Below are 15,627 nucleotides of genomic sequence, written 5' to 3' on the forward strand. Positions count from 1 at the left end.
GTAGAGGACCTGGACTGGAGTAGAGGACCTGGACCTGGACTGACGTAGAGGACCTGGACCTGGACTGGAGTAGAGGCACTGGACTGGAGTAGTGGCACTGGACCTGGACTGACGTAGAGGACCTGGACTGGAGTAGAGGACCTGGACCTGGACTGGAGTAGAGGCACTGGACCTGGACTGGAGTAGGCACTGGACCTGGACTGACGTAGAGGACCTGGACTGGAGTAGAGGCACTGGACCTGGACTGGAGTAGAGGACCTGGACTGGAGTAGAGGACCTGGACTGGCGTAGAGGACCTGGACCTGGACTGACGTAGAGGCACTGGACCTGGACTGGAGTAGAGGACCTGGACCTGGACTGACGTAGAGGCACTGGACCTGGACTGGAGTAGAGGCACTGGACCTGGACTGGGGTAGGCAGTGGACCTGGACTGGATCAATGGAGTCACTGGACCTGGACTGGAGTAGAGGCACTGGACTGGAGTAGAGGACCTGGACTGGAGTAGAGGCACTGGGACTGGAGTAGAGGACCTGGACCTGGACTGACGTAGAGGCACTGGACTGGAGTAGAGGCACTGGACCTGGACTGACGTAGAGGACCTGGACTGGAGTAGAGGACCTGGACCTGGACTGGAGTAGAGGCACTGGACCTGGACTGGAGTAGGCACTGGACCTGGACTGACGTAGAGGACCTGGACCTGGACTGGAGTAGAGGACCTGGACCTGGACTGACGTAGAGGCACTGGACTGGAGTAGAGGCACTGGACCTGGACTGGAGTAGAGGACCTGGACTGGCGTAGAGGCACTGGACCTGGACTGGAGTAGGCACTGGACCTGGACTGGATCAATGGAGGCACTGGACCTGGACTGGTTCAATAGGCGACTGTGGGTCAGTGGTTAGCAGGTCTGTCTTTCGATCAGGCGGTTGGTGGTTCAATCCCCCCCCTGGTGGTCAGGAGAGAGAATGCAGCTTTAACACATGAAGCATAGACTTCTATACAACCAGAGGAGTCGCCCCCTGGTGGTCAGGAGAGAGAATGTAGCTTCAACACATGAAGCATAGACTTCTATACAACCAGAGGAGTCGCCCCCTGGTGGTCAGGAGAGAGAATGCAGCTTTAACACATGAAGCATAGACTTCTATACAACCAGAGGAGTCGCCCCCTGGTGGTCAGGAGAGAGAATGCAGCTTTAACACATGAAGCATAGACTTCTATACAACCAGAGTAGTCGCCCCCTGGTGGTCAGGAGAGAGAATGTAGCTTCAACACATGAAGCATAGACTTCTATACAACCAGAGGAGTCGCCCCCTGGTGGTCAGGAGAGAGAATGCAGCTTTAACACATGAAGCATAGACTTCAATACAACCAGAGGAGTCGCCCCCTGGTGGTCAGGAGAGAGAATGCAGCTTTAACACATGAAGCATAGACTTCTATACAACCAGAGGAGTCGCCCCCTGGTGGTCAGGAGAGAGAATGCAGCTTTAACACATGAAGCATAGACTTCTATACAACCAGAGGAGTCGCCCCCTGGTGGTCAGAGAGAATGCAGCTTTAACACATGAAGCATAGACTTCTATACAACCAGAGGAGTCGCCCCCTGGTGGTCAGAGAGAATGCAGCTTTAACACATGAAGCATAGACTTCTATACAACTTCTAATTATAGCTCAACATATAAGGATATGGGTACTCATTGTAGGCCTCATTGTAGGCCACATTGTTACCGTAAAGCAGGTTTGAATCTCTCTGCAGGTTAGTGCCGAGCAGCGACACGGCGCCCTCTACAGCTCAACATGGAACTGCAGGACATCAGGCATATTGCATTCTTTCTTTAATGTATTAATAAATTGTCTTTTTGTTTTAAAAAAACAAAAACAATTCTTCAGAATAACATTATGAAAACGTATCTCAGTAAAACAACAATCTAAAAAAAAAAAAGACATTAAAATGAAATAAAAGATGAATGTTGCATATGCTGATTAATAAGAAGATTAATCTCAGGTGTGTGTGTGTGTGTGCGCGTGTGTGTGCCTCCTTAGCTCAGTCATAATTAATAGGAACCGTAGCTTGCAGAGATAAAGAAGGGTACATCTCCATGGTGACAACCCCCCAGGCCTGCAAACACACACACACACACACACACACACACACACACACACACACACACACACACACACACACACACACACACACACACACACACACACACACCTCCTGCTGGGTTGGACTTTGTGAATGAGTGAATTCTTCCTCAGAGGAGCAGCATGCACAGATCCTACCAGCCGTTAAAACCCGTCACCAACCGCTACCTGCAGCAGAGATGGGACCACCAGGAATACGAGAACCACCGCAGGAAGGTAGGACGGAGGTGGAGGACTGGAAGGTGGAGGATCGAGTGTTGGGGAACTGGGTTGTGGAGGACTGGGTGGTGGGGGATCGAGTGTTGGGGAACTGGGTTGTGGAGGACTGGGTGGTGGGGGATCGAGTGTTGGGGAACTGGGTTGTGGAGGACTGGGTGGTGGGGGATCGAGTGTTGGGGAACTGGGTTGTGGAGGACTGGGTGGTGGGGGATCGAGTGTTGGGGAACTGGGTTGTGGAGGACTGGGTGGTGGGGGATCGAGTGTTGGGGAACTGGGTTGTGGAGGACTGGGTGGTGGGGGATTGAGTGCTGGAGGACTCAGTGTTGTGGGACTGGGTGGTGGAGGACTGGGTGGTGGGGGATCGGGTGTTGGGGAACTGGGTTGTGGAGGACTGGGTGGTGGGGGATTGAGTGCTGGAGGACTCAGTGTTGTGGGACTGGGTGGTGGAGGACTGGGTGGTGGGGGATCGAGTGTTGGGGAACTGGGTTGTGGAGGACTGGGTGGTGGGGGATTGAGTGCTGGAGGACTCAGTGTTGTGGGACTGGGTGGTGGAGGACTGGGTGGTGGGGGATCGAGTGTTGGGGAACTGGGTTGTGGAGGACTGGGTGGTGGGGGATCGAGTGTTGGGGAACTGGGTTGTGGAGGACTGGGTGGTGGGGGATTGAGTGCTGGAGGACTCAGTGTTGTGGGACTGGGTGGTGGAGGACTGGGTGGTGGGGGATCGAGTGTTGGGGAACTGGGTGGTGGAGGACTGGGTGGTGGGGGATCGAGTGTTTGGGAACTGGGTTGTGGAGGACTGGGTTGTGGAGGACTCAGTGTTGGGGAACTGGGTGGTGGAGGACTGGGTGGTGGGGGATCGAGTGTTGGGGAACTGGGTTGTGGAGGACTGGGTGGTGGGGGATTGAGTGCTGGAGGACTCAGTGTTGTGGGACTGGGTGGTGGAGGACTGGGTGGTGGGGGATTGAGTGCTGGAGGACTCAGTGTTGTGGGACTGGGTGGTGGAAGAGCAGTGTACATATTATCTGTAGATTTAACAGGTTTGAGAGGTTGTAGTTGGGTACCTGTGTTTACCTGTCCAGGTGAGCTCCACCCTGCCAGTAGTGGACATCAAGGGCATGAGGACGCCAGCTCATGTCCAGCTCAAACTCAAGAAACTGCAGGTCAGTGGATACACACACACTCACACACACTCACAGACAGACACTCACAGTATCAGTTATAAGTCTTGGTCTTGTGATTCAGCTGCAGGACGAGCGTCTGTCCATCATCGACAGGGACAACCGGCTCCTGGCCTCCAAACTGACCGACATAGTTTGCTCTAAAGGCCTGGTGGACCATTGGAACCAGTACCACCTGAGGAGGTGAGAACCTTCTGACCCCCTACACAACATGTGACTGGAGGGTTAGTCCTGCTGTAGATACGGCCTGCAACATACGCCATGTTAGCCCTAGTTGTGTTAATATGTGTGATGCCTTGTAACACATTGAAACACGCTGTAACACGTCGTAACTCGTTGCTTTATGTCGTGTTCCATCAGATTATAGTTTCTTCGCTGACTGAAAGCTTCACGCTGTCCTTTGTGGAGTTTGTCTCTTCCCACCGAGGTCTTTAATGTTGCTGTGAAGATGCCGGCTCTCCTTGTTAGACCTTTAAATAATTGATGTGACCGGTCCTGCTCTGTTACGCTGTTGAATTATTGCTGTGGATGTGTGATGGTGGTGACAGCCTCTGGTACTTATCCGACCTCTCACTGGGCCGTGACGTCTATAATCTCGACAGCAGCTTTAAAGCTTCTCTGAAACCTTTAATTGTGGGACTCAGGCAGACAGGAAGCTGCTATGAATCCACTTCATCTGCCAGGAACTACAACAGTGACGTCCTGTTCCCTCCTGATTGGTAAAAGAAAGTGTTGTTGGACAATAAAGTTAAGGGAACAGCAGTTACAGAGCAACGTGATGTGTTTACTGATGTTCTCTCTTTTAGCTCTGTTTTTGGTCTCCACCTCCTCCTGAAGGACATGCTCCCCGATGTTCACCACAACTCAGTCTGCATGTAGTAGTTGACATATTGTTGTTGTTATTTTGCATCTCACATGAATGTTTACATGTGGTTGAATATGCCGTCTCCCTCCTCTTCCTCCTGGGGTTCTTCCTCAGTCTGAATGCCGACAAGAGGAGGGAGGAGCTTCTGCTGGTGGACCGTCAGAACGAGGCCATCTACCAGCGAATCACGTGTCGCCAGTCGGAGCACCGCCGCCAGCTGTGGCTGGAGGACTGGGAGAGGACGCGGCGCCGGAGAGACGACATTTCCCGATACCCCCGAGGGCTCGCAGAGAAACAGGCGGTAAGAAATACACAGAAAGACAGGTGAGATCATAACGCTTGCTGCCTGATGAAGGACGTTTGTGTGTGCAGAGGTCAAGCAGGAAGGTCAAGTTTGCCGTCCTGGAGGGCAGCGAGCGCTCGGAGAGCTTCAGCAGCACCGAGCGGACGGGCAGAGACTCCTGAAGCCCATGAAGCTCCTGAAGCCCATGAAGCTCCTGAAGCCCATGAAGCCCCTGAAGCTCCTGAAGCCCATGAAGCTCCTGAAGCTCCCGAAGCCCCTGAAGCCCCTGAAGCCCCTGAAGCCCCTGAAGCTCCTGAAGCCCCTGAAGCTCCCGAAGCCCCTGAAGCCCCTGAAGCTCCCGAAGCCCCTGAAGCCCCTGAAGCTCCTGAAGCCCCTGAAGCCCCTGAAGCTCCCGAAGCTCCCGAAGCCCCCGAAGCCCCTGAAGCCCCTGAAGCTCCTGAAGCCCCTGAAGCCCCTGAAGCTCCTGAAGCTCCTGAAGCTGACCTCACGTTAGGTTTCACTGTGTAACTACAGAAAGTTAAAGACATCTCTAACCAACACAATGCGGTCTGTCGGCTTTTGAGTGTTTTGGTGTCTCGTTGTTTGACTCCAGGATGATTGAATATTAATAAAGCGTCACAGCTCTTGATTCATTTATTGATTTCTCGTCTCATCACTGTGACACAACTGATGATGAGTGTTCCTTTAAGGAGAGACACCCCAAATAAAAAGACTCATAGATATCAAATGAAACTTCACCATTTCATCACTGACATTAAGATGAGTTATTGTGTTACGAATTTTATGAAATGTTATTATTAAATAGGCAAATGAGGCATTACGTAATGTTGATTTTTTTTTGGTGTTAATTTAGGAGAAATCTGCAGACACAAACAGAGAAAGAAGTAAAAATAACCGTTTTATTTCCTCTGGAATAAAGAAGACGAGTTATGAAGGAAAACAGTGTGTAGTAGTTTTGTGTACTTTAACTGTTGTTGTGTATTTTATGATGTTCTCTGAGAGTGAAGACGTTGAAGCCCTGACATCCAGTAACTTCTCATATGACTTTAAAACCAATCAACTCTGTATTGGCTTTACAATAAGTCGTGTAAAGCTCTGGTGTGTCCACCAGGTGGCAGTAGAGGCGTTTCAGCGCTTCTTCTGCCTGGTGGGGGTGTTGGTGGATTATGAGGAGGGTCTGGTCTCCTTCTATGATGCTGCAGCTCTCATCCACTCCTTCACTGAGAAACTCCGCCCACATTTCATAATCATAGCGATCAAGACTCTGATCATCTCTGCTGTCAATCACTCTGCTGAGGAGGAGAACGTCCTGTTCCAGAAGAGGTTTGTAGTCTTCAGTGCCCTCTGGTGGTCTGCTTGATGTTGAAGTATAGACTGTGTAAGAGGTGGGCGTAGTCGTCATGACATCACTCGTTGGGTTGTGAACTGACTTTTTGAAGCCTTTAATTCAGCATTTTGTCCGTCGCCATCTTGTTTTTATGCAACCAGAGAACAGGAAGTGACCGCATGTGGACTGGTCTAAAGTAGCTCCAACGGTAGCATTGATCATCAGTATATTGATTATATCTGTTTGGATCTTCTTACTCTGCACAAACTAAATGTGAAGAATCTGAACTTGTTGACGTTGGAAACGATGATCTTTAAGAAACAATGAATCTGACTGACGGAGGTTTAAATATGATCCAGATGAAGACTTCTGAAGATGAAGAACATGGAGTCCAGGTTGGACTTCCTGTCGCTGACAGCTGCTGGAGGAAGACGAGTCCTCAGTCCAGGAAACTTTCCCTCCGTCTTCCAAACGACGTCAAGTCTGAATATTTCAACCAGATCGTCATCTTCCATCTTCTCTTCATCATACATTATGTTTTCATAGCTTTGTCTCTGGGTTTGGGCTCTGGTTCATCCTGGTCTCCAGAGGATGAACCGCCATGGTCTCCAGAGGATGAACCATCATGGTCTCCAGATGATGAACCATCATGGTCCCCAGAGGATGAACCACCATGGTCCCCAGAGGATGAACCGCCATGGTCTCCAGATGATGAACCATCATGGTCCCCAGAGGATGAACCACCATGGTCCCCAGAGGATAAACCATCATGGTCCCCAGAGGATGAACCGCCATGGTCTCCAGAGGATGACCACCATGGTCCCCAGAGGATAAACCATCATGGTCCCCAGAGGATGAACCATCATGGTCTCCAGAGGATGAACCATCATGGTCCCCAGAGGATGAACCATCATGGTCTCCAGAGGATGAACCATCATGGTCCCCAGAGGATGAACCATCATGGTCTCCAGAGGATGAACCATCATGGTCTCCAGATGATGAACCATCATGGTCTCCAGAAGATGAACCATCATGGTCCCCAGAGGATGAAGTACTTTGTTTTGTACTTCTAATGTACTGCTAATGTTCAGATACACAGGAATACTATGTGCTGTTATTAATAACTTAATTCATCACGTGAACATCTGGACTCACTTCCTGTTTGTGCTCCAGCGAAGACCTTAAAAAGGAGGAGGAGGAGCAGGAGGGAGAAGGTGAGGAGGGGTGAACCTCCTCACCTTCTCCCTCCTGCTCCTCCTCCTCTTCCTCCTCCTCTCCCTCCTGCTCCTCCTCCTCATCTCCCTCCTGCTCCTCTTCCTCCTCCTCCTCTTCCTCCTCCTATCCCTCCTGCTCCTCCTCTTCCCCCTCCTCCTCCTCTCCCTCTTCCTCCTCCTGCTCCTCCTCCTCCTCCTCCTCCTCCTCCTCCTCCTCTCCCTCCTCCTCCTCCTCCTCCTCCTCCTCCTCTCCCTCCTCCTCCTCCTCCTCCTCCTCCTCCTCTTCACACATCACAGCAGCAGACTTCAGGAACAACTCTCTCGGCTGCTCAAACACACTCATGGATTATCATCGTCTTCCTCTGCTGCTGTGGACCTGCTGCTTCCTGCCAGGTGAGTGAGAGAGCATCATATAGACTGTATAAACAGTCTATACCTGTATAGACTGTTTATACAGTCTGTGGCGTCTGTGGTCTGGTGTCTCTGGTGTCTGTGGTGTCTGTGGTGTCTGTGGTGTGGTGTCTGTGGCGTCTGTGGTGTGGTGTCTGTGGCAATTGTGGTGTCTATGGTGTGGTGTCTGTGGCGTCTGTGGTGTGGTGTCTGTGGCGTCTGTGGTGTGGTGTCTGTGGCATCTGTGGTGTGGTGTCTGTGGCGTCTGTGGTGTGGTGTCTGTGGCATCTGTGGTCTGGTGTCTCTGGTGTCTGTGGTGTCTGTGGTGTCTGTGGTGTCTGTGGTGTGGTGTCTGTGGCATCTGTGGTGTGGTGTCTGTGGCGTCTGTGGTGTGGTGTCTGTGGCATATGTGGTCTGGTGTCTCTGGTGTCTCTGGTGTCTGTGGTGTCTGTGGTGTGGTGTCTGTGGCGTCTGTGGTGTGGTGTATGTGGCATCTGTGGTCTGGTGTCTCTGGCGTCTGTGGTGTCTATGGTGCAATGTCTGTGGCGTCTGTGGTGTGGTGTCTGTGGCATCTGTGGTCTGGTGTCTCTGGTGTCTATGGCGTCTGTGGTGTGGTGTCTGTGGCGTCTGTGGTGTGGTGTCTGTGGCATCTGTGGCCTGGTGTCTCTGGTGTCTCTGGCGTCTGTGGCGTCTGTGGTGTGGTGTCTGTGGCATCTGTGGTCTGGTGTCTCTGGTGTCTCTGGTGTCTGTGGTGTCTGTGGCGTCTGTGTTGTGGTGTCTGTGGCGTCGGTGGTGTCTGTGGTCTGGTGTCTGTGGCATCTGTGGCACCTGTGGTGTGGTGTCTGTGGTCTCTGAGGCGTAGAGTCTGTGGTCTCTGAGGCGTAGAGTCTGTGGTGTCTGTGGTGTGGTGTCTGTGGCGTCTGTGGTGTGGTGTCTGTGGCATCTGTGGTCTGGTGTCTCTGGCGTCTGTGGTGTCTATGGTGTGGTGTCTGTGGCATCTGTGGTGTGGTGTCTGTGGCGTCTGTGGTGTGGTGTCTGTGGCGTCTGTGGTGTGGTGTCTGTGGCATCTGTGGTGTGGTGTCTGTGGCGTCTGTGGTGTGGTGTCTGTGGCATCTGTGGTCTGGTGTCTCTGGTGTCTCTGGTGTCTCTGGTGTCTCTGGTGTCTGTGGTGTGGTGTCTGTGGCATCTGTGGTGTGGTGTCTGTGGCGTCTGTGGTGTGGTGTCTGTGGCATCTGTGGTCTGGTGTCTCTGGTGTCTATGGCGTCTGTGGTGTGGTGTCTGTGGCGTCTGTGGTGTGGTGTCTGTGGCATCTGTGGCCTGGTGTCTCTGGTGTCTCTGGCGTCTGTGGCGTCTGTGGTGTGGTGTCTGTGGCATCTGTGGTCTGGTGTCTCTGGTGTCTCTGGTGTCTGTGGTGTCTGTGGCGTCTGTGTTGTGGTGTCTGTGGCGTCGGTGGTGTCTGTGGTCTGGTGTCTGTGGCATCTGTGGCACCTGTGGTGTGGTGTCTGTGGTCTCTGAGGCGTAGAGTCTGTGGTGTCTGTGGTGTCTGTGGTGTGGTGTCTGTGGCGTCTGTGGTGTGGTGTCTGTGGCATCTGTGGTCTGGTGTCTCTGGCGTCTGTGGTGTCTATGGTGTGGTGTCTGTGGCATCTGTGGTGTGGTGTCTGTGGCGTCTGTGGTGTGGTGTCTGTGGCGTCTGTGGTGTGGTGTCTGTGGCATCTGTGGTGTGGTGTCTGTGGCGTCTGTGGCATCTGTGGTCTGGTGTCTCTGGTGTCTCTGGTGTCTGTGGTGTGGTGTCTGTGGCATCTGTGGTGTGGTGTCTGTGGCGTCTGTGGTGTGGTGTCTGTGGCATCTGTGGTCTGGTGTCTCTGGCGTCTGTGGTGTCTATGGTGCGATGTCTGTGGCGTCTGTGGTGTGGTGTCTGTGGCATCTGTGGTCTGGTGTCTCTGGTGTCTCTGGCGTCTGTGGTGTCTGTGGTGTGGTGTCTGTGGCGTCTGTGCTGTGGTGTCTCTGGTGTCTCTGGTGTCTGTGGTGTCTGTGGCGTCTGTGTTGTGGTGTCTGTGGCGTCGGTGGTGTCTGTGGTCTGGTGTCTGTGGCATCTGTGGCGTCTGTGGCACCTGTGGTGTGGTGTCTGTGGTCTCTGTGGCGTAGAGTCTGTGGTGTCTGTGGTGTCTATGGTGTGGTTTCTGTGGTGTCTGTGACGTGGAGTCTGTGGTGTCTGTGGCGTCTGTGGTGTCGTCCCACATCAAGTAGAATCAGTACTTCAGCAGCTTCTTCTTCTGTGTTTCAGATCTTCAGCTCGGCTTCAACTTTGACACCAAGAACTTCAAGATGTTCTCCGGTTCTAAAGAAAACCAGTTTGGATACACAGTCCAGCAGCATGAGGCGGGAGGACGCCAGTGGTGAGGGTCCCAGTTCACCCAGTATACCCAGTCTGTACTGGTCTGTCTACATCTATAGAAACCAGTCTGTATATAGAAAATATGGACGTTTCTTTTGAGAGAATGTCTCTGAACATTACCACTTTAATCTGCAGTCTAGTCCCAGTCTAAATCTAATCCGGTCTAAATCTAGTCCGGTCCAAATCTAGTCCGGTCTAAATCTAGTCCGGTCTAAATCTAGTCCGGTCCAAATCTAGTCCGGTCCAAATCTAGTCCGGTCTAAATCTAGTCCGGTCCAAATCTAGTCCGGTCTAAATCTAGTCCGGTCCAAATCTAGTCCGGTCCAAATCTAGTCCGGTCTAAATCTACTTCAGTCTAGCAGGTGCGATTGAGCAACCTTACCGGTTCGGTCTTGTTGATCTGGAACCACTTGGACCTGGCTCCTCCAGGATTGCGTAACCTTTCTGCCTTTGAAGTGCAAGTAAACAAGTGGAAGGTCTGCGGTTCCCTCGGTTCCCTCGGGGAGGAACCCCACGGCGCTCTGTGGGAGTTTCCTCCCGTTCAGAGAGCCAGACAGCGTGATGCTGCTCTGCTCCCGTAAACCATCTGCACTCCGTCTGACCCAAAGTAGAAGTTCTTCTTCAACGTTAACGTCCACAAACACCAACAAACATCTCAAGAATGTGCCATGAACACACACACACACACACACACACATACACACACACACACACTCACACACTCAACCGCTCACACACTCACATGTGTGTGTGTGTGTGCATGTGTGTGTGTGTGTGTGTGTGCATGTGTCTGCATGTGCATGTGTGGGTGTGTGTGTGCGTGTGCATATGCATGTGTGTGTGTGTGTGTGCATGTGTGTGTGTGTGTGCGTGCGCGTGTGTGTGTGTGCGTACGCGCGTGTGTGTGTGTGTCTGTGTGTGTGTGTCTGTGTGTGTGTGTCTGCATGTGCATGTGTGTGTGTGTGTGTGTGCGTGCGCGTGTGTGTCTGCATGTGCATGTGCATGTGTGTGTGTGTGTGTGTTTGCATGTGCATGTGTGTGTGTGTGTGTGTGGCTGCGTGTGTGTGTGTGTGTGTGTGTGTTTGCAGGTTGCTGGTTGGAGCTCCCTTTGAATCCACGGGGAAGCAGCAGACTGGTGATGTGTTCAGGTGCCCGCTGGACATCAGGAACTCTGCAAACTGCAGCAAGCTGAACCTGGGTGAGCAACGTCACAGTAGCTCCGCCCTCTAAGGAAATGACTGTAAAAGAAGTATTTATTATGTCAGTTTTGTAAATAAATAAATAATATGTCCTTCATGAATTAATAAACAAGAGAAAGTTTTCAATTTAGTCTGTCGCTTTGATGTTAATGCTCATGAAGGTGTAACAGTAATAATAACTAATAACTGTAATAACATATTATTACAATAGTGTAACAGTAATAATAACTAATAACTTTTGAAGGTAAACTCTCTGTGGACAACGTGTCGGAGAGGAAGGACCAGATGAGGCTGGGCATGACGCTGACCTCCAACCCACGAGACGGCAGCTTTGTGGTGAGTCACATGACCCTCCAGCCTGACCCGTGTCCCTGCATGACCCTGAAGAGACCTCCAGCTGGCCTCCAGCCTGACCCGTGTCCCTGCATGACCCTGAAGAGACCTCCAGCTGGCCTCCAGCCTGACCCGTGTCCCTGCATGACCCTGAAGAGACCTCCAGCTGGCCTCCAGCCTGACCCGTGTCCCTGCATGACCCTGAAGAGACCTCCAGCTGGCCTCCAGCCTGACCCGTGTCCCTGCATGACCCTGAAGAGACCTCCAGCTGGCCTCCAGCCTGACCCGTGTCCCTGCATGACCCTGAAGAGACCTCCTGCTGGCCTCCAGCCTGACCCGTGTCCCTGCATGACCCTGAAGAGACCTCCTGCTGGCCTCCAGCCTGACCCGTGTCCCTGCATGACCCTGAAGAGACCTCCTGCTGGCCTCCAGCCTGACCCTGTGTCCCTGCATGACCCTGAAGAGACCTCCTGCTGGCCTTCAGCCTGACCCGTGTCCCTGCATGACCCTGAAGAGACCTCCTGCTGACCTCCAGCGTGACCCGTGTCCCTGCATGACCCTGAAGAGACCTCCTGCTGGCCTCCAGCCTGACCCGTGTCCCTGCATGACCCTGAAGAGACCTCCTGCTGGCCTCCAGCCTGACCCGTGTCCCTGCATGACCCTCAAGAGACCTCCTGCTGGCCTCCAGCCTGACCCTGTGTCCCTGCATGACCCTGAAGAGACCTCCTGCTGGCCTCCAGCCTGACCCGTGTCCCTGCATGACCCTGAAGAGACCTCCTGCTGGCCTCCAGCCTGACCCGTGTCCCTGTCCTCAGACCTGCGGCCCGCTCTGGTCCCATGAGTGTGGGAGCTCCCTCTACAGCACCGGAGTCTGTTCCAGGGTCAGCCGGAGCTTCAGACTGTCCCACAGCATCGCACCCGCCCTGCAGAGTAATGCACAACCAATTACACCTCTATTCATCCATCCATCATCCCTCCATTATCCCTCTATTCATCCATCCATCAATTCACCCACCCACCTATCTATCTATCTATCTATCTATCTATCTATCTATCTATCTATCTATCTATCTATCTATCTATCTATCTATCTATCCATTCATCCCTCCATCCACCATCCCTCCAGCCATCTCTCTCTTTCCTGTGTCTAGTTGTGCTTCTTGTCTCGTAGGATGTGAGACGCTGATGGACATCGTGATCGTGGTGGACGGTTCTAACTCCATCTATCCGTGGTACGAGGTCCAGGACTTCCTCATCACCATCCTGCAGAAGTTCTACATCGGCCCGGGTCAGACGCAGGTTGGAAGAAGGGATTTTATATTGCAAAAATAAAAACGTGTCAAATTATGTCCCAGCATGCACCTGTGAACTAGGAAACCTGCAAAACTGGCGGAAGTAGTGGGTGATGTTTGGCAGAACGTCCTCACTGACTTGCCCTTGAGCAAAGATTTTAACCATTATCTGCTGGAGTTGAGCGGCCACCAGTGGCAGACTGGTTTCACTGGAAGCTGACCAACAGGCTGTTTCTGAGACCTTGAGCTGCAGGGGTTCGGGTTTGTACTGAGCTGGGGTGTGTTTTGGCTGCAGGTGGGTGTGGTTCAGTACGGATCCACGGTGGTCCATGAGTTCGGTCTTGGTGATTACCAGACGGTGGAGGAGGTGGTGGAGGCCGCCAGGGGCATCGACCAGCGGGGCGGCGAGGAGACGAGGACGGCGCTGGGCATCAACGTGGCGCGGTACGGATCCAAATGAGGTCCCCCGTGAAGGATGGACGCCACGCGGTAACCCCGAGGTAACCCCGAGGTAACACACCAGGTCCATTTACTGTCACTGTTCTCCGCCCTGCAGGTCGGAGGCATTCAGGCGTGGCGGTCGACCCGGCGCTCAGAAGGTGATGATTGTGATCACGGACGGAGAATCTCACGATAGTCCGCAGCTGGTGCAGGCCGTCGCCGACAGCGAGCGAGAGAACGTCACCATGTATGCCATCGCTGTGAGTCGGTCCTTCAAGCCCCAATATGTCCTGCTGACTTCCTGTCTAACTTCCTGCCTGACTTCCTGTCTGACTTCCTCCATGTTTGCATCAAACCCTTTGAGGAACTCTGTCCTGAGTGTGTGTCTTGTCCAGGTTCTGGGTTATTACAACCGCCGAGGAATCAACCCCGAAGCCTTTCTGAAGGAAATCAAGTTCATCGCTAGCGACCCGGATGAGAAGCACTTCTTCAATGTGTCGGACGAGTCGGCGTTGAAGGACATCGTGGACGCGCTGGGAGAGAGGATCTTCTCTCTGGAAGGTCTGCTGACCGCCAGCATGTTCAATATTTTGTTGATTGGTTAAAGGTCCGAAGCATCCGTCCATTTTCTCTCCGGGGGGCAATTTATCTAAAGTCCCACAACTTTAGTGTTTTGGTTGTCTCTTTAGCGCTCTCGTCTACCTGGACAGGATCTTAAATGAGGTGACTGTGTCTGCCTCCCGGACTGAAAGTGGAAGCTGGTTCCATAAAAGAGGAGCTTGATAACTGAAGGCTCTGGCTCCCATCCTACTTTTTAGGACTCTAGGAACCACAAGTAGCCCCACATTTAGTGAGCAGCTCTCTAGTGGGGCAATATGGTACTACAAGCTCCTTAAGATATGATGGTGCATCACCAATCAAGGCTTTGTAGGTGAGGAGAAGAATTTTAAATGTGATTCTTGATTTTACAGGGAGCCAGTGCAGCGCAGCTAATACAGGAGTCATGTGATCTCTTTTCTTAGTTTTTGTAAGTACACGAGCTGCAGCATTCTGGATCAACTGGAGGGATTTAAGAGACTTATTAGAGCAGCCTGATAATAAGGAGTTGCAGTAATCTAGTCTGGAAGTAACAAACGCGTGAACCAGCTTTTCTGCATCTTTTTGAGACAAGATGTGCCTGATTTTTGAAATGTTACGTAGATGAAAAAATGCAATCCTTGAGATTTGCTTAACGTGGGAGTTAAAGGACAACTCTCGGTCAAAGATAACTAGAGATTCTTTACAGTGGTGTTGGATGCCAGGGCAATGCCATCTACAGAAACCACATCACCAGATCATTGATCTCTGAGGTGTTCAGGGCCAGTAAAATAACTTCAGTTTTGTCTGAGTTTAACATCAGGAAGTTGCAGGTCATCCATGTTTTTATGTCTTTAAGACATTCTTGAATTTTAGCGAGCTGGTTGGTCTCCTCTGGTTTGATCGATAGATATAATTGAGTATCGTCTGCATAGCAATGAAAGTTTATGGAGTGTTTCCTGATAATATTGCCCAAAGGAAGCATATATAAGGTAAATAAAATTGGTCCAAGCACAGAACCTTGTGGAACTCTGTGATTAACGTTGGTGGTCATTGAGGCTTCATCGTTTACAAATACAAACTGAGATCGATCTGATAAATAGGATTTAAACCAACTTAGTGCGGTACCTGAAATGCCAATCGACTGATCCAGTCTCTGTAATAGGATGTCATGATCAATGGTGTCGAACGCAGCACTAAGGTCTAACAAGACCAGTACGGAGATGAGTCCTTTATCAGCACTAAGGTCTAACAAGACCAGTACGGAGATGAGTCCTTTATCAGCACTAAGGTCTAACAAGACCAATACAGAGATGAGTCCTTTATCAGCACTAAGGTCTAACAAGACCAATACAGAGATGAGTCCTTTATCAGCACTAAGGTCTAACAAGACCAGTACAGAGATGAGTCCTTTATCAGCACTAAGGTCTAACAAGACCAATACAGAGATGAGTCCTTTATCAGCACTAAGGTCTAATAATACCAGTACGGAGATGAGTCCTTTATCAGCACTAAGGTCTAACAAGACCAATACAGAGATGAGTCCTTTATCAGCACTAAGGTCTAACAAGACCAGTACAGAGATGAGTCCTTTATCAGCACTAAGGTCTAACAAGACCAGTACAGAGATGAGTCCTTTATCAGCACTAAGGTCTAACAAGACCAGTACAGAGATGAGTCCTTTATCAGCACTAAGGTCTAACAAGACCAGTACAGAGATGAGTCCTTTATCAGCACTAAGGTCTAACAAGACC

The 15,627-nt window shown here is 51.5% G+C and overlaps 2 protein-coding genes across 2 annotated transcripts in view; both read left to right on the plus strand.

Moving 5' to 3' along the window:
* The first annotated feature begins 2,228 nt into the window (after positions 1–2,228).
* On the plus strand, positions 2,229–4,907 carry si:ch211-284k5.2 (uncharacterized protein CFAP97D2). The gene is made up of 5 exons (XM_034535655.1): positions 2,229–2,356; positions 3,439–3,519; positions 3,602–3,720; positions 4,517–4,703; positions 4,775–4,907. Exons 1-5 carry the CDS (start codon positions 2,264–2,266, stop codon positions 4,865–4,867), a joined length of 573 nt encoding a protein of 190 aa, XP_034391546.1. The 5' UTR covers positions 2,229–2,263; the 3' UTR covers positions 4,868–4,907.
* Positions 4,908–7,588: 2,681 nt separating this feature from the next.
* Positions 7,589–15,627, plus strand: part of itga11b (integrin, alpha 11b) — a 26,965-nt gene continuing 18,926 nt past the window's right edge. Inside the window, exons 1-9 of the mRNA XM_034535043.1 lie at positions 7,589–7,640; positions 9,922–10,033; positions 11,121–11,230; positions 11,476–11,567; positions 12,380–12,494; positions 12,736–12,863; positions 13,152–13,300; positions 13,413–13,557; positions 13,693–13,858. Of these exons, the coding sequence (XP_034390934.1) occupies positions 7,589–7,640; positions 9,922–10,033; positions 11,121–11,230; positions 11,476–11,567; positions 12,380–12,494; positions 12,736–12,863; positions 13,152–13,300; positions 13,413–13,557; positions 13,693–13,858 (1,069 nt within the window). The remainder of the gene's footprint in view (positions 7,641–9,921; positions 10,034–11,120; positions 11,231–11,475; positions 11,568–12,379; positions 12,495–12,735; positions 12,864–13,151; positions 13,301–13,412; positions 13,558–13,692; positions 13,859–15,627) is intronic.

This window comes from Cyclopterus lumpus, chromosome 6 (assembly GCF_009769545.1).
Source record: "Cyclopterus lumpus isolate fCycLum1 chromosome 6, fCycLum1.pri, whole genome shotgun sequence".
Classification (NCBI taxonomy): domain Eukaryota; kingdom Metazoa; phylum Chordata; class Actinopteri; order Perciformes; family Cyclopteridae; genus Cyclopterus; species Cyclopterus lumpus.

Excerpts from the sequence above, each read along its gene's own strand:
- si:ch211-284k5.2 (XM_034535655.1), top strand. The coding sequence starts at position 2,264 with ATGCACAGATCCTACCAGCCGTTAAAACCCGTCACCAACCGCTACCTG. Across the intron at positions 2,357-3,438 it reads ACGAGAACCACCGCAGGAAG|GTGAGCTCCACCCTGCCAGT; the intron begins GTAGGACGGAGG and ends TTACCTGTCCAG. Across the intron at positions 3,520-3,601 it reads TCAAACTCAAGAAACTGCAG|CTGCAGGACGAGCGTCTGTC; the intron begins GTCAGTGGATAC and ends CTTGTGATTCAG.